Here is a 24,820-nt window from a genome sequence, read left to right on the forward strand (position 1 = left end):
GAGGCTCTCTATGTTAAGGGCCCCGGAGGATGAGTTAGAAGTAATTCAAGAACAGGCACAGTAAAGGAATCTGTAAGCCTTGTTAGACATTCAGAGATAAGGTTAACATTTCCAACATGGCCAGCTAATGAAGAGGTAGCCTGTAAGCGAGGGTTCTGCTGGTTTTGAATAGAGCCAAAATGTTGTCATTTGAGAGCACACAGTGAGGAAAGGCCAGCCCTTGATCACTTGGCCGTGCGCAGCCTTTTTCTTTTCTTTCTTGTTTTTTTTTCACTTTCTTTTCCAGAATAGATTGGTTTGGGTCTCTAGAAGAATATTTCAGCAGAGGCTAACAGGTGAGTTACAGGTAGTTGTCCATCCTATGCTTACAGATTTTCAAGAAGACCCATCTATGACCTTTCTTGGTTTCCTGCTCTGTCCAATGCCCAGTAAGAGGTGATAAGGCAGAAAGGCCCTAACCACAACTGTAAGGTTCAGATGAAAGAAAAACACACAGTAGGGATTTCAACACAAATCATAAACCTAGACTCAAAAGTAGCAGAGAGGAACTGGTCACTTTGAAATGAAAGGGGACCAACTTTCCAGGGAGCGCAGAGAGAATTTAAGCATCAGAAAATGTGTAGGAGCAGGTGTCTTCCAATTTTTATCCATCAGAGCAATTCTGTATTTTATGGGTTTGAGACTCTTTGAAACGTTAAAGTTTATATGCCTTGAAACACACCGGAGAGAAAGAAGACAGTCGCCAAACTGTCTGGAGAGAGGTTGCGGGGACTCGAGATGCATAGAAAAGTTATGAGATGGAATCCACTGTTTGGGGCGCACCATTGCCCTCTATTGGATTAAATAAATCAGACCTTTAGCGTGGGTGCATGCTTCATTATCTCTGGCTGAGTTTGCCCAGAAGTCAGGGCACCTTTGAATGGGAAATTAATCCATCCTTGTAAACGGGTCCTCCGGTCTGCTGCCCCTTCCCTGAGGAAATCAATTACAGTTGTAACTCTGACGGCAGGCCGTTTATCATGTTTCCAGTCGCTCAACAATCATTTGCTAGGTGCCTAAGCACTGGTGAGGTATCGTAGGGCATCCAAGAAGAAATAACGACTGTTACTACCATTTATTGGATGCCTACTGTGCACCAGGGTCTTTCTACACATTTACACACAGGACCCCCATGAAGTAAGGGTGGCTACTCCCGGGTTAGGGATGAAAAAACGTGATACTCGGGAAGTAAATGCCACATCTGAGGTTCCAATCCAGGTCCAGCTACTCCTAAGACCCCAAGAAGTTTACAGACTATCAGGGGAGATAGATAGGATATTGATAAAAATGTCTATACCAGGAGTCCGTAAACTACGGCCAGTAGGTCAAATTTGACTCATACATATTTTTGGCCACAAGTTAAGATGGTTATTACTTTTTTTGAATGGTGGGGGAAAATCAGAATAATAATATCTTGTGGCATGTAAAAATTATATGAAATTCAAGTTTCAGTGAGCATAAATAAAATTGTATCAGAACCCAGCTCTGCCTGTTCGTTTACTGTTCTCTCAGGCTGGCTTCTGGAAAACGGCACGGATGCGTGGTCATGGCAGAGACTGTACAGCTCGCGGAGCCGAAAACCCTTTCTCTCTGGCCCTTTACAGAAAAGGGTTGAGGACTCCTACTCTATATTCCGAGGTGTGATGTTATATATCAGTAGAAGAGGTTTTTAGAAAGCATTTGGGGGTTAAGGAAAGGGGGAACTAATATTTAATCCACGGTGTGAGGTGATAGAAGGGATAAACAGGTGTGCTCCGTTTTAAGACTCAGTGCAGGAAAACCCAGCCTTCCAAACAGATCAATTAAAAGATAGCTATCTGCATAACAAATTTTCCTTTCCATTTTGTAAAGGGATTCACCACGGGGTTCCTTTGTAGAATGAGCCTCCATAAGGCATGCTAATATGATTCTATTTGCAAATACTCTCTTCATAATAACTCTCCAAGAACAGATCTATTGTGTACAGTGAGGTTTAGCTATCATCATTTTTTCCTGGCACTGAGAGGTTTCCCACTTCTGAAAAGTCACTGAGCTGACCTTGTCAATTCAGAGGAGGAGGAGGCACTGCCTTCCCCACCGTCTCCAAGAGGGGCTTTGCCCGGCAGATGAAAGGGTGTGGATTCCAAGCATGCGCATTATGTGAACCTAGAGAGCTGGTATAATTTTACATTTTTAGCTAAGCTCCTCTTGGTCAGTGCAGCCAAAGTCCTGAAATGTAAACTCCTCACTATTCTATCAATCCATAAATCAATACAAATTATATTGCTCATGTTCTGATAAATAGGCTATAAGAAATACTTATCAAGAGCAATGTTTCTCTTCTTTTTTTGAGACATAATCTTAACCACATGACAACAGAAACTGGGGCAAGTCATATAATATTCAAATTAGGGCTCTCCCCAGCAAAACAGGAAGTGTTGTCGCGATTCAGTTTAGGACCTGGCTCCTTCTTTCCCTGGGTCCTGAGCCGGAATCTTCGGAACAGCTCCGTGCTGTTATGCAATCGCTCTTTTTCAGAGACGAGTAAAACGGAAACCTTCACTATTCATAGCCAAATTAGGAGGAACTGAAATCGTTCAAGAAGTTGCTTGCCTGGTACCATTTTGTTGTTAACTATGCGTTTCTTCTGAACATATCCCCTGACTCTGGCTTTCAAATGGAGGCTCTTTTAAAGAGCTGTCTCCTAGCTTTTATTTTCATCCTCCATGGTGACTTATATTTTAGAAGTAGATAAGCATTCCTGGTATATAGCCTGACTATTTTTCAGGTTTTTTGGTGGTACAAGAAGCCTAAATGGAAAAGCCAGGGCAGAGAAAATCGTGCTGAGGATGTCCTGTGTGGTGTTGTCCAGTGGTGATCTGTGTCTCAGGGCTGCTAATGGGTATTCTGTGCAATTTGTAAAACAGGAGAGTGAGAGAGATGCAGAGGGCTGGTGGGAAGCAGAGCCAACATCAAGAGGCAGGAGCCCTGCACGGTTCAGAGGCGGGATTCCTGAACAAATGGCCCCATCACTGAGGCTGGGATGAAGGGGGGAGGCTGCTGGCAGGGGCCTGGCACCTGGATGCTGTCACTTCTCATTCACGCTCTATGGCAGGTAGCATTGCAGCCATTTCTAAAGCTGATCACTGGAAGGGAAAACGCATTTAACCCATCTGTGAGGCTCTCTGAGGAGGTGTCTGTCTTCATCTTCCCCTGAGGTCAGCAGCGGCGTAACTGCAAACAGCAGCAAGAAGGCTCCACCACATTCTTGAGTTCTTGAGACTGCTGCCCTTTCTCTCTCTCTCTCTCCCCACTCTTTTCTCTCTTGGAATTGTTGCTACCATGTTTTATCTCCATCATTTATTTGTTTTCTTTTCCAGATGCAGTATGCAGTGGTGGTAGGTACAGATTACCAAACGAAATGGATAAATACTGAATAAACTATGTTAGTTCCGTTTTCTTTTTTCCCTGGTGGTAATTTTTAACTTTTCAAAATTAAAACTAATGGATATAAAGGAATAGGATATAACTTTCCACGCATTTTTATGATCAAACATCAGACCAACCCCTGGGGCTGGCACATTTACCATTCTCCGCTATTAGGGAAGCAGAGAATGGTAAATTCAAGGGAAGAACTTGCAGAGCCCGGTGATTTGAATGAAAACAGAGCATCCCCCACTCCACCCTGAGCATCTCCCTCCCACCAAACAACATCTGAACAGATTTCATTTCACAAATGGAAATGGGACGCAAACAGATTTTTTCAAAGTGATTTCATGAAGAGTGGGCCTGTTTAATTGGGTTTCCTGCGCCAGGATTAATATTACAAGCTGGGGAGCTCTGTGATGTGCCTCTGTTGTTGGCTTTGCCACACCACCTGCCTCCTGGGGGAAGGCAGAGAAAAGTGCCACCATTCAGAAGCAATTTTACTTCTGCCTCAGCCTTCTCACTGAATGACTTACAGTCAGCCTGGACCGAGCACCCAGGCCTGATCTGAGTTACATGTAATGTAGGAAAGATCTCCCCAAGCTCAAGGTCATATCTAGAGCATGCGTCGGATATTTTTTTTCATCTCTAATGTATGTGACTTTCTAATATGTTTAGCATTTGCCCTCCCCTTGTCTCCGTCCTGCTTATTAAGGTAAATTTGCATAGAAATGGGATCTTGGTTTTTAGGACTATTCACCTGACACTTGATCTCTTGATGTGACCAGTGTCTGCTGCTGATACCATGTGGGTGACCCACAGAAGCCCATCTTCCTGCACACCAGAGGCAAGGCCTTAATTAGGGAAAGCTTTGCATGTTAAAGTAATGGGGTGAATCAAATCATCAAAGGCATTTAGCTTTCACTCAGGAGGACAGAATACTTCTTCCTGTTGAGTGGGTCATCCTAGGTCACAAAAATTTTAATTTGCCTTAGACAGACAGATCTTGAAGAAAGTGCACAAAAAGTATATATATTTTGGGTTTGGAAATAAGTTTTGGCTGGTGATAAAGCTCAGACGGTGAGCTATGACATTTTCCTTTGGATCCTGAAATATTTTTTGCTTAATATCTATCTTTGGGATTGGTAATACTCATCTCTATAATTGCCTTTGGAAGACCAAGCAAATGTGGAGAATCAGAGGAAGGCGCCCCTTGCTATCACCAGGGTTGCAGTCTGCTTTAAGCCCCTGATCTCCGGGTGCCACCCCCTCCCACGGGCAGCCACCTTCCTTATTTACCTAAATCTTGTCACTTGGGCAGAAATTCCCACTGAGAGGATAATTGTGGTCCCAGTTTCCTGGTTGCTGAAAGTCAGTTAGGTTTGAGGGTTTCTAACCTAAAGGGTTTCAGACTTAAGCAAATTTTGCAAAACATAAATGCCAAGCAATAGCTCTCAAGACGGTGTCCTTGACAGTTAGCAGAGAACCAAAGAACTTGAGCGTCATGGAGAATAAGCCTCAAATTTCTTTCTTTTTTTTTTTTTTTAAAGCAATGCATTCTTTTTTTTTTTTTTTTAATTTATTTTTGGCTGTGTTGGGTCTTCGTTTCTGTGCGAGGGCTTTCTCTAGTTGCGGTGAGCGGGGGCCACTCTTCATCGCGGTGCACGGGCCTCTCACTGTCGCGGCCTCTCTTGTTGCGGGGCACAGGCTCCAGACGCGCAGGCTCAGTAGTTGTGGCTCACGGACCTAGTTGCTCCGCAGCGTGTGGGATCTTCCCTGACCAGGGCTCGAACCCGTGTCCCCTGCATTGGCAGGCAGATTCTCAACCACTGCACCACCAGGGAAGCCCAAGCCTCAAATTTCAATGAGAAAAGTTTAGAGGAGGTGGGAGAAACCAGAAGAAAATTTTTGCGGCTTTTGGCTAGGCTGCCTTTGCTGAGGCTAAATTCATTCCATAAAGTTATTCTAAAACATAAATGCTATGCTACTCAACTTTATCTTGTATAACATTTTGCATCTATTCTTTAATTTCATCTTACATCCTTATTCGTTGAACATTATGATTCCCATTTTACGAACGAGGAAACTGAGGCTCCAAGAGGTTTAGTACTTGCACAGATCACACAGCTGTTCACCGACACAACCAGGACTCTGCTCTCTTTCTATTACAACCCCACTGCCTCCTAAAAAAACCCAACCGTATTTCATTTGTGGGCTGACTTATTTATCTTTACACAGGTCTCATGTATTACTAGGAGGAGCCAATATTTTAACTCAATTCAGAGGTATTAAAATGCAAGTTTCCAAAATGTACTTGGCTTACACAATAATAATAAAATAAGGAATCTGACTCATTGAGTCTCCCAATTCTAAAACCAGAATGCTTTCTACTCTCAAACCATGTAGAAGGCCGCTAAGTTCCCCACTGACCAATGCTGTCTAATTCTCTTAAATGATTCAGATGTAAAAGAGAAAATGGCATCTGTCTAATTAACACCGCCTGGCTAAATATAGCTGTTGAGGGACGGCCTCGGGACAGTGTTTACAGAACAGTCTCTCCAGCCCCCCAGGCCTCAAGTTAGAGATGATAGCAAGTCTTCCGTCCTTATCAACCGGAAACAGGGGTGCCCCAGAAACGCTTACAGGCCAGGACAGCAAATGGGGATGAAAGGAGAAAGGGAAAGGCGGTTGCTGGCCTTCATTTCCTGCTCCTGGCATCTGGGGATTCAGAGAATGATGCCGGGAAGTGGATCCTAGCAGCTCGTGCAGCTCTTTCTGAAAACAGAAGCCCTCACTGTGTGCCTACGCCTCCCTCTCTGGCCTGGAGACCTTGGACCCTCTCCACCAACTGCTAAGACTGCCCTCCTCCTGGCAGAAAGACACAATGACCACATTATTTCCCTTCCAGCTTCACGTTACAACATGGAAGCCATTGCCAAGTTTGATTTCATGGCCTCAGGAGAGGATGAACTGAGCTTTCACGCTGGAGATGTTCTGAAGGTAGGTGATGCGGGACCCAGGAGAGCCGGGGAGAGTTTAGGTTACTCTGGTTTAGCCACTGAGTTAATCTAACAATCCATCCTTTGTTTCTCAAGAAATACACACAGTTCCTTGCAAAATGTGAAGTTTGCCTCATTCAAAAGGGTTCCTTCTGAGCACCTGTGCACCAGCTACCAGGCCGGGTGATGGAAATCCGATTGGCATGAGCCACCATCCTTGTCCTGAGATGCTCGTGGTCTGGAGGGGGAAACAAATCCATCCAAAGGGCTGTCATAGATGTCCTTATCTGAGGGCTCAGGAGCACAGGTGAGGGGACAAGTGATCCCACCTTGAAAGATGGGGTTGTAGGAATGGGTGGCAACATCAGTTGTCAGGGAACACAATGCAGGTGAGTCGGGCTTTTGGCTAAAGCTCAGAGATGGGCAAACCCAGGCAGAATTAGGTCAGCATTGCAAGTTTCAGCAAAGCTGGAACTTACAGAAGGAAGGTGTGGATGGGGACACCTGGAAAGTCAGCTGGAGGAGATGCGAGTCAACAAAGGCCACGCACACCCGACCACTCAGGGGCTCCTTACAACTTTTCTGCCCCCACTTGAGTTGTAGTGGCCACTTGCTGAGCTGAAGAGGCCTTGAACTTCTCCCACATTTCATGCACCATGCTTACGCACTCTGCATCTTAGCCCCTGTTTTGTGCAAAATAGCATAGGAGGCCTTCAAGAGGCCACTGGGGAGTCTCTGGCACCTATGCCCCCCTTCCTGGCCTCAGAGCACCTCAGATACCCTGATCCCCTGTCCTCAGCAACCCATATGGGCCTCCTGAGACTGCCCAGTGGCACTGAGACCACCATTGTCTCTCCACGAAGATAAATGCTTGCTATGGAAAGAACCCTATCATACGTGAGAGGGTGACTCGGAAAGTGTCTGCGGAGCACAACCCAGGTGGAATGACGTGGTCTGGAATTTTAACCCCCCAATGTTTATCCCTCTGACTGCTCTCATCTGGCAAGGTCTGGTAATGTGGCTGCCAAGAGTATGCCTTCAATGCTGGAACTTCTCAAGGTCAAAATATTGCTTGGGCCGCTGACCCAGGAAAAAGTGACCTTCACTTCCTTGGGGTCTTACCAAGGTCACAGAGGGGTCTGCGACAAGGTGAGCAGTCCCTCCCTTCCTTGTGGGGTATTGTGACCATGTGATTATCTACCATTCTCCAGTGTTTTCACCCAAAAGAGAACCTCCCTGGGGGGTTGGGGGCAAGTCCCGTCCCTCATCTCCCATTTCAAACAGAACCTACTATCTGGCTTAAATTTTCCCTATTCCCCAGAAAAGGAAAAAGGAAGAAAAAAAAACACCTTTCCTCAACTCTGCTTCTCTGTTCAGCTCCTAATTTCTTTCCTCTCCTCACTGCCAGCACTGGGAAGAATTCTCTATGCTGGGTGCCTCCACTCCCTCACTTCCTGTTCACGCCACTGGAACCCTCTGGAATCTGTCTTTTACCCCCAACACTCCCTTAAAGTCCACTGGTGATCTCCTCAATGTGGAATGTAAGGACCCTACTAAACGCCTGTAGGATTAGACACTGCTAACTGCCCCTCTCCTGTATCTGAATGAAGCTCTGTCCCACACCTAAACACTGTACTCTGCTCTGAATATTTTTCTTTTATCATATCTCCCAAGCAATCCCTTCTTCACTGGAGAAGAGTCTGGTGCAATAAAAAGGAGCATGGACTTTGGAGCCAGATAAATCTGAGTTTGAGTCCCAGTCCATTAGCTGTGTGGCCTTGGGTGGGTCACATGCCCCCTCTGAGCTTCAGTGTCTTCATCTATAAGTGGAGGCCATGCCTATCTTGCAGAGGTATAGAAAGGATTAGGGGTAATGGTCCCAGCCCAAATCGGATGCTCAATAAATGATCACCGTATTGTCAATATCACTCAATTCCTGCTGCCTCTGACTGTTCAGACTATTGCTATGTTCCCTTGACTGGCCTCATTGCCTCCCGTCTCTTCCTCCTTCATTCTACGTACCAGTCCCAGAAGGATCTTTCCAGAAGATAAATCAGATCATATTACTTCCTTACTCAGAAGCGTTCAGTGGTTCCCCATGACCAGGTGATGGAAATCTAAGCCATCTGGCCCCAGCCTACTGCCCAACCTCATCATGCTCGCGTGCAAGAACATGTACACATACATACACATATACATACATACATACACACATGCGACACACACACACACATCTTTGCGTATGAAATGCCCCAGGTCACGCTGCAATATACAAACTCTCCTTTTTCAGGCTCTCCCCATATTCTGAATGCCCTTCTCTCACACACACATATTTGACCACCTCTACCGGGGAACCCTCACTAATCCTCCCCGCTCCTGACCACCCTGGTAGAATAAATACTCCCTCTTCAGCTCCCCCACAGCATTTCACACACACTGTTCAAGGCACTCACACCCTGGCCTCACAGGACAGTTATTTACAAGCAGGCCGAGCTTCAGCTCTCTGCGCCCTGAGCACCCACCTCTACTGCTGCCCTTACCCCGTGCCATCCTGACTGTCCACGCACATCGTGGCTGTTCCACTCCCCAGAGCTCTGCGCGGGCTGGGGCCGGGCCTGCCTCAGTGTCCAGAACAACAGAAAGGTGATGAACATTCGATGAATGAACGAATGGGTGATCCCTCCGCTGGTGTGAGAGCAGAGCTTTGCCGGGTTCATCTTTGTATATTCCCAGCATCTAACGCAAGTCACGGCCCCAGATAGGGGCTCAGTACATATTTCTTGAATTGTTAACTGCGTTTTTGCACACTCATTTAGAATTCCATCAGAAAGCCAGACCCCTCCTTCTTTTCAAATTCTATCCATTGCGGCCACAGGGGTAAAGAGGAAAGGGGAGGGGGCTTGTTGGCTGAGCCTCACAGAAGGTCTGTATCATGGTGGTCGGTGGGCCTGCCTGTAGGTCTCCACGTACAACCCTCTCCTCCAGAGATGGGTAACAAGCCCCAGGGTCCTGGAAATTGTTTTCTTTTCTTTTCTTTTTTTTTTTTTTGGGAAACTGTTTTCAAGGCTAGCTCTTAACTGCCCCGGCAATTCACTCATGGAATGTTCTTTCGTGTTTGGCCTTTAGTGCTAAAAGACTAAACAGACATTTTCATTAGAAGGTACACAAAATGTCTCGCTCACCATCAACCACCCCCCGCAGACTTTGAGTTCCCCGGGGCGCAGGCCCCAGCTTGTTCATCTCTGTATCCCCAGCACCTAAGTACAAACAGCCAGCAGGCACTCACTAGATGCTGATCCCAGAATGGTGAACAAGACGCTGGACACAGAACTCTGGCCAAATGACTCGATCCCGTTTCTCCTGTGAGAGACACATTCCAAAAGTCAAGGGTTGGATGTTTCGTGTTCGTATCAGCCCCTCTGGACCCACAGCTGCACACAGCTCGCAACTTACACTTCCCACTCGAATCTGCCGGTCATTATTACAAAATGTCTCTCGACCCAGGCCATCTCTATCTGCTTCTGTAATACGTCTAACACGACCCCGTTTCTTCCTACTAAAACAGCAACCAAAAAGCCCCCAGAGTTAGACCTACGTAATTAACTTCTTCAGCACTTCACATTTCTGCTATGCCTCTAACAGCTAAAATTTCATCCAATTTTAAAATTCACCCAACCGTACATTTTGTCTTCTTCCCACGTCTAACTTATTCTCAGGCCATGTAACCCAGAAAATGATTCCGGTAGGCAACGTTGTAAGAATTAAGTCACAGCAAAGCTAAGGGTAAAACCTCATGCGTTTAGGCTGAACTTGCCCAGCTTTGCACGATGGGGAAAAGAGATAGGGGGACGGAGGAGATGGAGAGATGAGAGGAAGAGGAAGTATGGGCCCTGAGCCAACAACGGCAGGAGGAAACCACCTCCCCCCAAAGACTCTTCTTTGCAGAAAATGAGATCTTTTTAAAACCTTGCCTTCTATACACCACAGAAAGCCTATAAATGTGCCTCTCTGGGAACACGATCTCAGGCTGACCGAGCACCAGGTGGTGGGGAAAATGGCTGGCATTGTGGGACAATCTTTGGTTGCTAGAGGGGGTAGATGGGTATGAGCCACGATTACTAAAATTACAGCTGGTTTGGGGTCAGAGAGCTAAGTGCGAAGTGTGGTTTTTACCGTGCAGGATCGATTTCCAAATGGCCTCTTTTACCTCATCCCTGCTCACCCCGGTATTTGACAGCTGCTACCCAAGCCGCACACCGCCTTCCCATGTGACGGGAGAAAGGAATTCCAAAGCCTTTAAACTTGGGGGAGATGGCGCAGAGTGAAATGCCCCCGTGTTCCTTATGTGCAGGCAGGCCCTGCTGCTGAGCTCCCTGGTTCTTCCTTTGACCTAGATTTCCCACCTTCCCCACAGGCCCCTCACCACACACGTACCCACACGCCCTTAGTGATGCCGACAGTCATATTTGATGTCAGAAACTATAGAGTTTTCTTTTCTCAGCAATTCTAGAACTCAAACATGGGACACACTTTTATTTCTTCAGAACACATGATTACATTCAAAACATACAAATATAACACTTTAAAGAACTTGTAAACCCTTCCGTGTCCTTCAGAGCTGGAGTTCTCCCTCATAAGAATATCACATTTTACAGAATTATATTTAAAAACACAGCCTGTACTCTCTGAAGGACATCCAGATACCAGGGCACATTTGATCCTTGCATCAGCTCCGTGAGGTGCCGGCCAGTTTTTATTGCCCCCATTTTGCAGATGGTAATTGACTCGCCTGAGGTCAGACAGCTAGTGACAGGACCAAGCTAGACCCCAGGCCTTCTCATCCAAAACTCAGGAGTGATATTAGAAATAGGTCAACCCTGCTTCTCAATTACTTAGCTCTATTCAGCTCTCTTCCCATCTCCGGGAGGGAGAAATCAGAGGCTTCAAGTCCACCCACTTTTGGATGACCCGACTCCGAAATCTAGCTCCAGCCCCCACTTCTCCGCTGAGCCCGACACACATCTCCAACGCTCGCTAAGCCTTCCTTCTCAGAGCATCCCGGGGCAACTTGATTCCCCTAAAGGCGATCTGAAGTCTGTGAGTTTTCCCTCAGACCTGCTCCTCCTCCTGTATTTTCTATTTTAGTAAAGGCATCACCACCCACTCAGTCTCCCAAGCCAGAAATCCGGAGCCATCCCAGAATCCCCCTTCTCCCTAGGCTCTGAGAACAGTCAGGAAGTCCTGCCCATTTGTGCTTCCTGATTCCTCTGAAATCTGTCCTCACCTGTTCTCAGGCCAGATCCCCTTCGTCTCTTGCCTAGATGGCTACACGCATCTTCCTACACTTTCTCCCCTGACTTTACCTACCAATCCATCTTCACGCTCTGATACAGCATGCCATTCTTAACTCTGATTCTCACTGTGCTGTTTCCCTGCTGAAAATCCTTTCATGGCTCCCCATACGTTTCAAGATAAAAATCCAGACTTTTCAACGTGGGCTACAAGGCCCTGTGCCCCTGGTTTCCCCTCTCTCTACTCCTGGAGTCACAATCTAAACTGCCCCCTGACTGAGGTGTTTTGTCCCCAGAATGCACCTTCCTTCCTCACTCCCCGGAAGTAGTTCTTTTGCCATCAGACTTCGCCTGGGTAGCTCCTTTCATTGCCTGGGCAACCCAGATGGCCTCTCCTCCGGGCAACCTTTCCTAGCCATCTCCTGCTTTCCTCTTTATCATTGCATGACATTTTCAGCTACAAGAAACAGAAACTAAAATTGGCTTAAACGACAACAGAAGATTTATAATTTCTCCTGCGAAGTCCAGAAGTAGGAGGGCTCCTGGGTGGCTAATTCAGCGGCTCCGTGACATCGCCAAGTTTCTTCCCATTTTTTGTTCTGCCATCTTCATTTTGAATTATTGTTGAGTCTGTGCTACATATTTTAGAAACATTCTCAGTGGGGGGGTGGGGGGAGGGGGGCAAATATTTGTCTTTTGATGGTAAAAGATTTTCTGAAATAACCAGAAGCCACATAGAGCCACGTCTGGAGGGTCATATGAGTAATCAGGGCAGGTGATGACATTTGAGGTCGTGGTCGAGGTAAGACCCTACAGTAATGAGACAGAACTTCTGGTTTTGCCTATGATCTGGGTCTAAAAGCAAGTTGAGCAAAGGCATTCCAGGTATCTTGAGTTATGTCCAAACTGTTTGGGAAAACATGGAGTGTGAACACCAAGAGTTACTGTTTTCAAAGCTGCTCCCACTTGATGTTTACGTTTTAATCTGCTGGTGTAAAAAAGGAAGAGCAAATTAAAATTATAAAAGGTTCCTTGTTACCTGGCAGAGAAGGAGAAACTAACTACCTGCCTAGATAAGGAGCTTAAAGTGCTAAGATCTGGGACACGAATCTCCCAAACAGAAGGAGAAAAGGGGTTCAGGGAAGCCCCTGAGCCCTGAGTCTGGGAGGTCACGCCAGGGTGGGCTCATATGAGTGGGTGGCCCACGTGGACAGAAATAGCTTGGGGTCAAGGGAAGCCAAACTCCAAAGACAAGCCAGCCGCTCCCCACTCGAGCGGCTGTGTGGCTTCTTCGGCTTATTTTCCTCTAAATCCCAAAGCGCTTTCTTTGCCCTGCAACCCCTTTCTCCCGCTTCTTGGCATCCTCCCCACAGTGTCTTTGTCCTTCCTTCTCCTCCCTGTAGATCTTAAGTAACCAAGAGGAGTGGTTCAAGGCGGAGCTTAGGAGCCAAGAAGGATACGTGCCCAAGAATTTTATAGACATCAAGTTTCCTGAGTAAGTATTTCCAGCCTGCTGAGATGGGTCTGTCCCACACACTCCCCTTTACTGCAGCAGCCACTAAAATTATCCCAACGCAGCCCAGACGCTGTCAAAAATGGTTGCCTCTGGAGAAGGAACCACGCCGCTGAAAGCCAGGGCTGGGAGGGAGATTTGCATCGCACAGCATTCTCGTTTGAATGTTATACCATGGGCAAGAATCACCTATTTTAAGTTTATAAACTAACATCATGTATAATTGTAACCATGGGGTTTCCAAGAATTCCGGGGGGGCGCGGGGGGCGCTCCCGGCCGCTCCACCTCAACAGAGGCTCCTTCAGGGCTCTTCTCTTTTATCTCCCAACCCACCCTCCATCCCAACCAGGAGGGCAAAGCTCTCGGCCTTCCTGAAACCACGTTCGCACCAGTGAGAGAGGTCAGGGAAATTCCCTCCATAAAGAGGAAACGAAAAATTGAGATTGGGTCTCGTGCGTCTCAAGAATTGACCACAGGGGTGAGATAGAAATCTAACGTGGTGTGAGGGTCAGGGTCTAGCCGAAGAGCAAAGGTTTGTTAGGTATTGGTGACTCTGGTGAGGAACCAGCACTGACCACTGAACCAATAGAATGACCACTGACCTCAGCCAGGGGGCCCCTGAGGCTGCCCTGTCATCTTCTAGGTGAGCACGGCACACCTGCAGCCCCTCTTCCACCGCACTCTCAGCGGATGGCCTGGCTTCCAGGACAGCGGAGGCCCCCAGAAAAGCCCCTCGACCCCACCCAACCTGACTCGCTGCATCCACCCACATCCTGCAACTGCGCAGACACTGCCTTTCCTGCAGTTGTTTGGAAAGAACCGTCTGCACTTCGAGCAGAAGTTCTCCCCTCTCTCGCGCATCAACTTGCCTCCCTCTCTGCTGGATCATTCCCGGCAGCAAACAAAGATGCCGCAGTTTCTCCCATCTTACCAAAAACCAAAAAGCAAAACCAAACAACAAAACCCTTGATTCCAAACCCCCTTCCAGCTACGACTCCACTTCTTCAAAAGAATCGTTCGTTATATTTGCCATCCTAAAGTCCTCTCCTGCCATTCTCCCCGGAACCCACACGACTTCAAGGTCACCGTGAACTGCTGGTCCCAGTGGCCGATCGTCGGCCATCACGTCAGCACGATTCAATGTGGGGAATCTCTCCCTCCCGTGGAAACACTTTCTTCCTTTGGCTTCCAGACTATCCTTCTTCCTGGTTCTCTTCCCGCCTCCCTGGCTGCTCCTTCCCCGGCTCCTTTGCCGGTTTCTCCTCGCCTCCCCCATCTCCTTTACAGTTAGAATGTCGCCCTCCCAGTGAGACCCTCCCCATCATCATATTTTAAATGACTCCCCCTCCCCATCTCTCCTCTGTCTTCATTTCCTCCCCAGCACTTACATCAGCTGACACACTTAATATTCTAATTACTTTGTTGTTTATGGTGCGTCTCTCCCTGCCACACTAGAATATAAGAAGTTCCACGAGGGTCCTTGTCTGTGCTGCTCACCACTGTACCCGCTATATCCCCAGAAGGAGGCCCAGCACACAGTAGATGTTTAATAAAAGCTGTTAGCGATGAATGAATAGCTTTTGGAATGATGTGTAATAGGAAAACCTGGCACTCGTTTCATAGGCAGTGTGTGGACATTTTTGCAAGTCTTGAGGGAAGTCACTTATCAAATTCCAGATGGAGGACAAGCGTGTATTTTCTAAACAGTCCCCTCACTGTTTGCTGCCTCTTCCGAGATATCTCCTCTGAGGACGGCTGCTGTGGAGGGGTCCCATTCTCTTCCCCTCCCCGTTACATTTCCTGTGGTGGTCACTCATCAGCACTGTAGGTTTGTATGGCAAATACTCTGGCAGGATCTCCAGGCAGATGACTGGCAGAAACCCTCTGCTTCCGGCCCCTCAGAGCCCGACCAACCTTCCCCTGCAGTCCCGGGTCTGGAAGAAGGACATTCTTCCGCCACCCCTGTCTGTTCAGTTCCTACATTCCAAAGAGCACAGGGAACTGCTCACAAAGGAATCCAAAGCTGTGGCCTGTTGGACCTTCATCTTAAAGGGACACACATACTGGCTTTCCAGGGGTGGCAATTAGAGCAGCTACCTTGCAGCAAAAGGACACCGCCCCCCCTTTGGCCGCTGAGGGATTGCAAACACTTGTTCCGCTTCGCTATGGTTGAGAGAGGTTTCTGGCCTCCTGCCCCGTGGCTGTAGCCACTGTTTGACTTGCCCCTGTGCAAGTGTTTGGTCTTTTTCACATACGCTGTACCCCCTGCAGCAATGCTTCCAAAGGCTGCCAGCCTGAAAGAGCAGTTTCTCCTTGGTTTCTTCTTTTCCAGGGTAAAGATTATTTTCCAGCCTGGTTTTTGGAGGGGGCCCAGGAGCTGGCTGTGTAGACGTCTCTCTCTGGCTGCTGCCATCCTCGCTTATTTCCAAGTGTGCGTGCGGGCCTCCCTGGGTGCCCTGCAGCCTCTGCCAGGCACGGAGCACAGCCGCTCCCGCCCCACGCCACCCAGGGGCCCTGGGCTGTGACTCTCTTTCCCGGCCACCAAGGTCTCAGCCCGGAGCCGGTACCCAAGGCCCTGCCCATTGCCCCCAGTGCCCCGAGGGCTCCCTGTCCCTGCAGTTCTTTTCTGGAGACATCCCTCTCACAGCTGCCGGCAGCCGCTCCCCGCAGTGAGTCACTCCCATGCTGTCCCATTTGGTGCAGTGGCACATTTCCATGATTCAGGATTTCCAAGCAGGAGAGAGACTTCTCCTGGGGGGACGGGACAGGAGGTGCCTCAAGGAGAACACTCACTTGCCTCGCCTGCAAACTGCTGGAGCGTTTGTTTAGTTTCAAAAGCACCTGGCCCCTCTTTGGTCTCTGTCAGCTCTCTGCTGAGCAGTCCCCAGCCTCTCTCCCTTTGGGTCATCTCTCCCCTACTTCCTTCCCTCCCTACCCTCACCCCTACCATCACTCTGGCGTCTCACCAAGATCCTCTGCTTTTATCTCACCTGATAGATGGTTTCACGAAGGCCTCTCACGACACCAGGCAGAGAGCTTGCTGATGGGCAAGGAGGTTGGTTGCTTCATCATCCGGGCCAGCCAGAGCTCCCCAGGGGACTTCTCCATATCCGTCAGGTACCGGCTGTTCCTGACTCCTCCCTGACCTACTAAAGCACTAAAGCAGCAAGGTGACCTCTTGAACATGACCTATTCCTCAGGAGCATGGCGGACAAGGGTCCCAGGCATCCTATCAACTGTGATGCTGTGCATTTTCTTTCCGTAACACACGTACACAACTCCTTAGTTTGTGGCCCAAATTACATGTGCATTCATCTGCCTCCCCCTCCAGCCCAGGTGCTTCTGGAAAGAGAGGATTTTTATCAACTTCGTCTCTGTGCCTTTTACAGCACCCTGTACCCAGTAGGTGCTGGATGAGTATCTGTGGAAGGCGTGGGAATGGAGAAGGAAAAGAGAATTCCCAACTGTCCACATCCGTCTTGGGGTTGCGATCTTAACCTTTTCTTTTACTACTGATGCTTGTCTGAAGAAGGGTAGAGAAAAATCAAAACCCCAAGTCACCGCCGTAGGACACATCTGTAGTTGTAAGTGGCTGCACAAAACGAAAGGCTACCTCTATGCCCCGTAATGCAGCAAAACTGACAGGAACAGAGCAGAGCCCAGGAGTCCTGGGGTGGGGGGCCCGTGACAGCAAAGGCTCGTTAATGTGCAGCACCCCCGGGAGGAAGTGAAGCACCCCCGGGAGGAAGTGATTCAGTTTAACACGACACAGCCCCACACGCAGAAGCCCCAAGTCTGAACACACGGCATGTGGTCAGCGTGTTGGGGATCTCAAGTCACACATCGGACTTGGTGACCACATGTGAAAGTGCAAGAATTATGGTGATAGCAGTACAGGGGGTGTCGCGGCAACCCGTACAGTGAAACCTCACTGTCAAGTTACCTGACCGGAAGTGCTGTCTGGATTCTGCAATATAATCTGAAAGGCGTGCAGCTTTAAGTTCATAAATCCAATCTCGGGTAATAAACGGAGGCCACTTTACTATTTAGAAAGAAAGTGTCCTGTAAGGAATAAGTAGGAAGGACTTAAAAATAATGGGTCAACCATTTGTGTGCATTTGTGCCCCCAACGTGCTCAAGAATAGCTTGGTCTCCTAAGCATTGCACTTGCAGGCTGGCTTAAACCCTTCATTTCCCTTAACTTAAGTGTTCTTTTTCACATCTTGGGTGATGGTAAATTTTAGCTCAGGCCAATATTGATGTATCACAAATTCTAAAATTGTTAGGTCTTAATGAGATTTTGCTCTATTAATAAATCTTGCAAGTCAAACCTATTTCTTAAGGGCCACAATTCAAGGCAAGACCAAGCAAATTGTTCGACTGAAAGGCATTTCTTGGTGCCTTTGGTTTGCATGATGTTGCTGAGTCTGGCTTTTTCAGTGAGGAATTAGGGTTTCTAGTTCCTTGATTAAATTGAATTCTACAAAAAATGATCAGCCTTGACGTCTGCCACAGTCTTCCCCTGCTGTTGAGGCCATGCAGCTTCTCGTGATGGTGATTATTACTGTAATCAGTATTACCTCTTCTGCAGAAATGTAGCATAATATATTCCAAAGCAGAATCATTTTTATTTATTTATACGTCTGCTTTCTGTCATGGGCACAGATAATTAAGAGCTAATTGTAGTTCTATCACTTAGCATTTGTTAGGGGTCTGAAATACTAGACTTTAGAGCCTGGAGCCCTGAATTACACCCTTTCTCTGTCCCTCTCAGAACTCGAGACAGTGGTCCAGCCACTCTCTCTCCAGCACCCAGATGACCCACTACAGCCCTGACATCCATCCTCTCAGCACATGGGAGTGAAAGGGTTAATGTTTCTCATTCTGAGTTCTTTGACTAAGAGGTGGTGGATGAAAAATTGTATCACAAGAATATTTCCTCCTCCTCACCCCGATGTGGGGAGTGATGGCTGTGAGTTGAGCCATGTGGTGTTGCACTGAAGAAAGCATATGTGAGTGACCACAGCCAAAAGGCGAAGAGCAAGCAATGATTGCCAAAGTGTTGGCTACGACCCCCAAGGTGGTTAAGCAGAGGTCACTGCATGGGTTCACTTGGCTATGAGCAGAGACCCACACAAAAGATGAGAAGGAAGATCAGAATTCCTGTCTCCTGGCTTCCCTGGTGGCACAGTGGTTAAGAATCCGCCTGCCAGTGCAGGGGACACAGGTTCGAGCCCTGGTCCGGGAAAATCCCACATGCCGTGGAGCAACTAAGCCTGTGCACCACAACTACTGAGCCTGAGCTCTAGAGCCCATGAGCCACAACTACTGAGCCCATGTGCCACAACTACTGAAGCCTGCACGCTTAGAACCCGTGCTCTGCAACAAGAGAAGCCACAGCAATGAGAAGCCCACACACCGCAACGAAGAGTAGCCCCCGCTCGCCGCAACTAGAGGAAAGCCTGCACTCAGCAACAAAAACCCAACGCAGCCAAAAATAAATTAATTAATTAATTAAATAAGTAAATTTTTAAAAAAAGAATTCCTGTCCCCTCTGAACACGGACCACGAAATCCATCCCTAAGAACGAGGTATCTTTACTCTTCAACATGCTTTAAGTTTGTGAACTTTCTTCTGCATCAGGCAACTGGTGTCATTAATGCCAGTTTATTTTTAGACATAAATGCGTATCCATTTGACAAAAAAAAAAAAACTTGACATCCCAACGAGAATGACTTGGTGATGGAAAAAGGCTGGAGCTATTAGTAAAGGCCCGGTCCCCTCTTTCTAATGAATAAAATCCAATTTCTCCATCCCCGGTACAAACATGCTCCATCACTTGTGAGCCCAGCTGGTGTCAAAGGTGCTGATCTAAAAGAAGTTAGCATGAAAAAAAATAATAATAAAAAACAAAAGAAGTTAGCACGTGTGCATGGTGTGACAGGCCCAGCTCATTAGACTGGAATCAGAGACCCCGGGTCCTTGTCTCAGCTCTGCCAATCACTCACAGTGACCTTGACAAGGCCCCTCCACCTCTCTGAGGCTCAGCACATTTTTTCCCAAAAGCTCAAAATACTTTGTAACCTTATTTATGCAAAACAAGACCAAGAGATACCCATTATGTAGAGAGCAAAGCGTGGCAGATTTCTCAGGGTAGTTTATGGGCTTAAAGGAGCTGGTTCAAACTATTTTCTGTTAACAGACAGGTAAAGAGGGCTTGAAAAACTCCTCTCCTCTGAGTATTGGCAGAGTCCTTAGCCTGGTAGGTTCTCAGGTGTTGCCATGTTTCAAATAAACATTGTAAAAAAAAAGTCCTTGACCTTGTAGTCTTTAAAGCACTGGGAACATTTTTTTCTTATAAAAGGTCAGTTCCAGTGCCAGAAGAAAGATTACCTTCTCCTCATGTTAAAAAAAAAAAAAAAAATCCCCTCTAGCTCAGCCTGTGTCCGGAGCCGTCCCTCCCACAAATCTCCCCATGGAGTTTGCCTGGACCAGCCCACCTGCCCAGGGATGGGCCAGCCACCCATACCTCTGCTTCCTGCCCAAACAGAACTCCAGCATCCCTGGATGCAGTCAGCCCTGGAGGCAAGGACATGGTCACCATGTAATAGACAGTTTGGATTTGCCTTGATCTCTAGGCATGAGGATGACGTTCAGCACTTCAAAGTCATGAAAGACAACAAGGGTAGTTACTTCCTGTGGACAGAGAAGTTTCCATCCCTCAACAAGCTGGTGGACTACTACAGGACGACTTCCATCTCCAAGCAGAAGCAGATCTTTCTGAGGGACAGGACCCGGGAGGAACAGGTATGCTGCAGGTCCCCGTCGGCCCCAGTCCAGAGATTCTGGGCAGCTCGGGTCAAACACGAACCACCAAGACCATGCATCTGATGGGCAGGTCCCTGCGTATTCTGAAAGGCAGAGATCTCAGTTTTAATCCTAGCTTAACACTTCCCAGCTATGTGACTTTGGAAAGTTCTCTAATCCTCAGTTTCCTCATCCATTAAAATTGAGATAATAGTGACAGCTACCTCATAGGATGGTGTGAAGTTTAGAGAAGATAATGTATCCCCATTCCTTGCATCGTTCCTAATCACGCCACAAGCACTCAGTATACGTGGGCTCTTACTATGGATGCTCTTATTTTGTTATTCACAGACGTTACTATGTCACAGTTTTCAGCCTAGCTCAGGAGTTGCCCAAGGATGAAGGTGGGGGGGAGATGGGGGGGCACTATACGTGGGGATATTAGAGCCTAGAGTCCAGGACTAATGCAGCAGGTAGAGCTTTGTGACCGAATTTGGGGGTGGGGGAGGGTAGAAGCAGGGGGCATTGGAGGAGAAAACTGGAGGTGGGATTCTTGCTCTTGAAACAGTTTGGGATATGAAGTATTGTTTTAAAGAAAATGCATCCGACAGACCTGGCTTTCTTTAAAACCTGATTTCATTGCAGGAGACGAAAACTTTCTGAGTATCGGTTTTTCTCTTCCATAGAATGGAGAGACTATAATGCTTCCCTCATTGGGCTGTTGTGAGGATAAACGAGACATCATTACAGCCCTTGCCACAGGGTCTGGTCCACAGTCGGCACTAAGGAAATGTTAACTAGCCTCCATAAGTAAATTCACACACACACAATCTATACAATATGTTTCAAAGGAAATAACATGGTTATAGGAGATGGGTATTACAGGAACAAGCATTGACTAGAAGAGTTGAAATCCCAGCGACAGGTTATTTGAAAAGGCATTGAGACTTTCAAAGCAACATGTGCTTCAGGGAAGTAAAGAAAACCATCCCTTGCAAGTAATGGGTTGATTTTAAGCCTGAGAAGTTACCGTCAAAGGAGGAAAGAGTGTTCCCAAATGCACACAGAAGTTCAGAAAGATAAACAAAGGTTAACCCCCCCACCTTGTAAATTCTTTTAACCAGGAAATGGACAGAGGTATTCATTTATTAGGATGTGCACACAGAGGTGAAAGAGGAAATATAAAACTGCATTAAACTGGATTTAATGAGTTCATTTTGCAAAGTGCTTAGACCAGTGCCTGGCATATACTAAGCCAAGGGCCCTGTGTAATTGCTTGTTAGATAAAAATAACAAGAAAGTGTCTCTGAGTCACGAGGTTGTGGTAGCAGTCAGGAGAAAGATCTTGTTTCTTCCCAACATGCCCAGCAGCAGGCCTGGTTTCCATGGTGCTGCAAGAGCGTTGCTGTTTGGATCTCTATCACCAGGCTATAAATGACAGTTCAAAATCATGCAAAGTCAATAGCAGAGCTTATCTGGAGGATAGGATGTCCAGCAGTGTGGCAACATGCGATAAGGAGGGGTGGCACTGTGTCGGTAAAATGGAACATTTAAGCTTGATTACACAGAGAAAAACAAGCCCACTAGGAAGGGGCTAGTTGGGTACCACGTGGAAAGTCTGTGAACCAGAGATCCAAACTCCCCAAACTGGGAGAATCTGAGCATGCAGCGGCCACTTTGAAAATGTAATGGTCTGAACCATCGATTCTCCTTAAGCTGCCCTCACCCCATCAGCTGTTTCTTGGAGCTGTCACGAGCTAAGTCTGGGAACAGCTGCCAGAAGAGTGGGGCAGGGCCAGGAGATGCTTGAGGAGGATGGAACCGCATCATCTCTGTTCTCTCCCAGGGTCAGCGGGGCAACAGCCTGGACCGGAGGTCCCAGGGAGGCCCACCCCTGAGTGGGAATGTGGGAGAAGAAGTCCGGCCTTCGATGAACTGGAAGCTGTCGGATCACCCCCCGCCCCCTCCCTCGCAGTTTGCCCCCGCACCACTGCCACCACAGCAGCGGTACCTGCAGCAGCAGCGTTTTCATCAGGTATCTGGGAAGAATGAAGTGGGGCACAGCGAGGTGGGGAGGAGGACCCGCTCTCCCCCCCAGGCTTCAGTCACCTTGTCCCCACTGCCACTTAGTGTGTGAAAACTCCCCACAGTGCCGGAAACAACCAAAGCAAATAAACGCTGGGGGCCTGTTTTGGGTCCAGGACTGGGGAGGAATGTCCCAATCCAGGCCTGGCCCCATCAGCTCTCACTGGGCCCATATAGAAGATCCTGGACCCCCAGATGGCAGAAATATGTAAACTGCTCTTGGCGAAGAAGTCTCTGTGAATTAAATGGCTCCCTGCTTGAAAACACACACACACACACACACACACACACACACACACACACACACACTCTCTCTCTCTTAACCCTGAGGACTCAGTGAACAATTGTTTCATTTTCCTATCAGCACAATTCCAAATCTTTTCATGCCCTTTAACCCATCTGGCTGTCAAGATCTACAAGAAAAACAGATGAACACCAGAAATGGAGCCTTGCTTATTTATTTATTTATCCCCCGCCTTGTTCCAGATGGGATTTTACGTGGCTTGCCCAGAGTGACAATACAGCCAGATAACATCATCCCTGAATTCCGCAGCAGGGCATACAAAAGTCCTTTGTGAGCTGCCCCTATCTGTCTCCCCAGCCCCATCCCCTGCTACCGCGCCACGTGAACATACATTCTGGCAACGCTGCACTCCCTTTAGTTACCAGAATTTTTCACTGCGTTTTCTCTCATGCTTTTGAGGCTTTTTATATGCTGTCCCCTCTGCCTGAAATGCCCTTTCTTCGTCAGTTCTGCTCCTCTTGAAGCTGGAGTTCAAGCATCATCTGCTCCCTGATCACCCAGGCCAACTTACACTCTCTTCTCTATGCTCACTCCTCACTTAAAAGTGTATGGCTCCCCCTCGAAACTGATGTTCCATGAAGATAGGGGCCTTCTCTTTCCAGCTACATATCCTCAAGATAGTACTAGACACATGGTAGGTGCCAGAGAAATATTCCTTGGTTGAACGAATGAAATCTGGCATCATCTTCGCAATCTAAGGTCTGCTTGTCATCCTTTCCCCTCTCTCCATTATCTAGGGTTTGTTGTCCTCAGCAGTAAGTATTCTTGGAGCACGGGCTGTGTCCATGGCATCAGAGCAAGGTGCTGGGGGAGCCTGTGAGGGACGCTTCCGGCGATGTGGTGATGGCTCTTCTGTCACATCTGTTTCTAGGAACGCCGTGGAGGCAGCCTGGACATAAACGATGGGCACTGTGGCATAGGCAACAGCAGCGAAATTAATGCCGCCCTCATGCACCGGAGACACACAGACCCCGTGCAACTCCAAGCAGCCGGGGTATGTGAACTTCCCTCTCTGGGCTCAGTGGAGGAGGCCAAGGGGTCAAGTAGAGAAACGGTTGGTCCTCCACGAGAGACATCAAACTGCGCACAGAGGTGGTGGGAACCCAGCGAGTGATGGTGGGGCAAGAGTTCCCCGTAGAGCTGATCCCAGCTGGCACCATCCAGCCTGCTGTTCTCAGTTTGGCTGTCGGGCCTTGCCTGATCCTCATATTTCCTGACTGCAATTCGAGCAGAGGGAGATCTGTTGCGCTGGCATCGAGGGCTGTTAGTCTGGGCACACTGCGTTCTGTTTGTCACTTGAAGAAAATAAAAAGACCACCTATTGATGTAGAGAGGGTAGTTCTCAAGGATCCTCTTGGAGCCTTGGAGAATTACATCTCGGTTGCTCAGAGCTGGGCATCCGGGTCTGCTTTCAGTTGCAATGGGGCTTGAAATGTCTCTGGAGAGCCACCCGTCAGCCTTCAGGGCAGGCAGCTCACGGCGAGCTTTGTCTTGGTGCCAGGGCCAGCAGATCCTCTTCCGTGTGCCCGTGGCTCAGAAACCAGCTCGGCCGGCCCCAGCTCAGCAGGACCTCTCTCTGTGTTTTCCCCCAGCAGCGAGTGCGGTGGGCCCGGGCGCTGTACGACTTTGAGGCTCTCGAAGATGATGAGCTGGGGTTCCACTGCGGAGAGGTGGTTGAGGTCCTGGACAGCTCCAACCCATCCTGGTGGACCGGCCGCCTGCACAACAAGCTGGGCCTCTTCCCTGCCAACTACGTGGCCCCCGTGATCCGATGAGGCCCTTCTGGAGGGTTCGGAAGCTTTTGTCTGAAGCTGCCTGCAAGTGACGGAACAAGGAAGAAAATCTGGAACTACACATACATATATATATATGTGTGTATATATATATATATGTGTATATATACATATGCACACACATATATATGCCTATGTATCCACACATTTATAATAGTAATTTATTGGCAAGTTAGTTGGTTACTTAGTTGATATGAAAGGAACTCAGGTGGAGAATTATATTCATACTTATTTTTCTGCTCCCCTCAGCGGGTGTGCAGAAGGCAGTGGGGGCGCTGGGAAGTGGGAGGCAGGGAAATGATACGGAAATGCCTCCTGTCCTTAAGTCGGCACTGCTCCCTCCTCGTCTTGGGAATTCTGAGAGGAGCTAAGCGGGATGCACACCTGGTGCTGGATGCGGAAAACAGGCTGGGGTTGGACTTGGCGGGGCATGTTCTCGTTTCCCTGCACGTCCTGCTCCCCGCCCCCTCCGAGGGTGCGCGGGGCTGCTGCCCTCCTCTGCCTGCGGGGTGGGCACTGCCGGCTGGAGGATGAGGGTGCAGCTCTGAGCTGGGAGCGGGAGGGGATGTGAGGGGAGGGCTGGA

General features: G+C 48.2%; 1 protein-coding gene across 1 annotated transcript; it reads left to right on the forward strand.

The window, feature by feature from the left end:
* Positions 1–6,342: 6,342 nt before the first annotated feature.
* GRAP2 (GRB2 related adaptor protein 2) lies at positions 6,343–24,218 on the forward strand. The gene is made up of 7 exons (XM_068561235.1): positions 6,343–6,444; positions 13,138–13,229; positions 16,245–16,364; positions 19,886–20,054; positions 21,901–22,089; positions 23,315–23,437; positions 24,039–24,218. Exons 1-7 carry the CDS (start codon positions 6,367–6,369, stop codon positions 24,216–24,218), a joined length of 951 nt encoding a protein of 316 aa, XP_068417336.1. The 5' UTR covers positions 6,343–6,366.
* The last annotated feature ends 602 nt before the right edge of the window (positions 24,219–24,820 follow it).

This window comes from Eschrichtius robustus, chromosome 13 (assembly GCF_028021215.1).
Source record: "Eschrichtius robustus isolate mEscRob2 chromosome 13, mEscRob2.pri, whole genome shotgun sequence".
In the NCBI taxonomy this organism is placed as follows: Eukaryota; Metazoa; Chordata; class Mammalia; order Artiodactyla; family Eschrichtiidae; genus Eschrichtius; species Eschrichtius robustus.

Bases quoted from the DNA above. Each gene is read 5' to 3' on its own strand.
- GRAP2 (XM_068561235.1), top strand. From the start codon at position 6,367: ATGGAAGCCATTGCCAAGTTTGATTTCATGGCCTCAGGAGAGGATGAA. The intron at 20,055-21,900 runs GTATGCTGCAGG...GTTCTCTCCCAG, and splicing joins ACAGGACCCGGGAGGAACAG to GGTCAGCGGGGCAACAGCCT. The intron at 22,090-23,314 runs GTATCTGGGAAG...ATCTGTTTCTAG, and splicing joins AGCAGCAGCGTTTTCATCAG to GAACGCCGTGGAGGCAGCCT.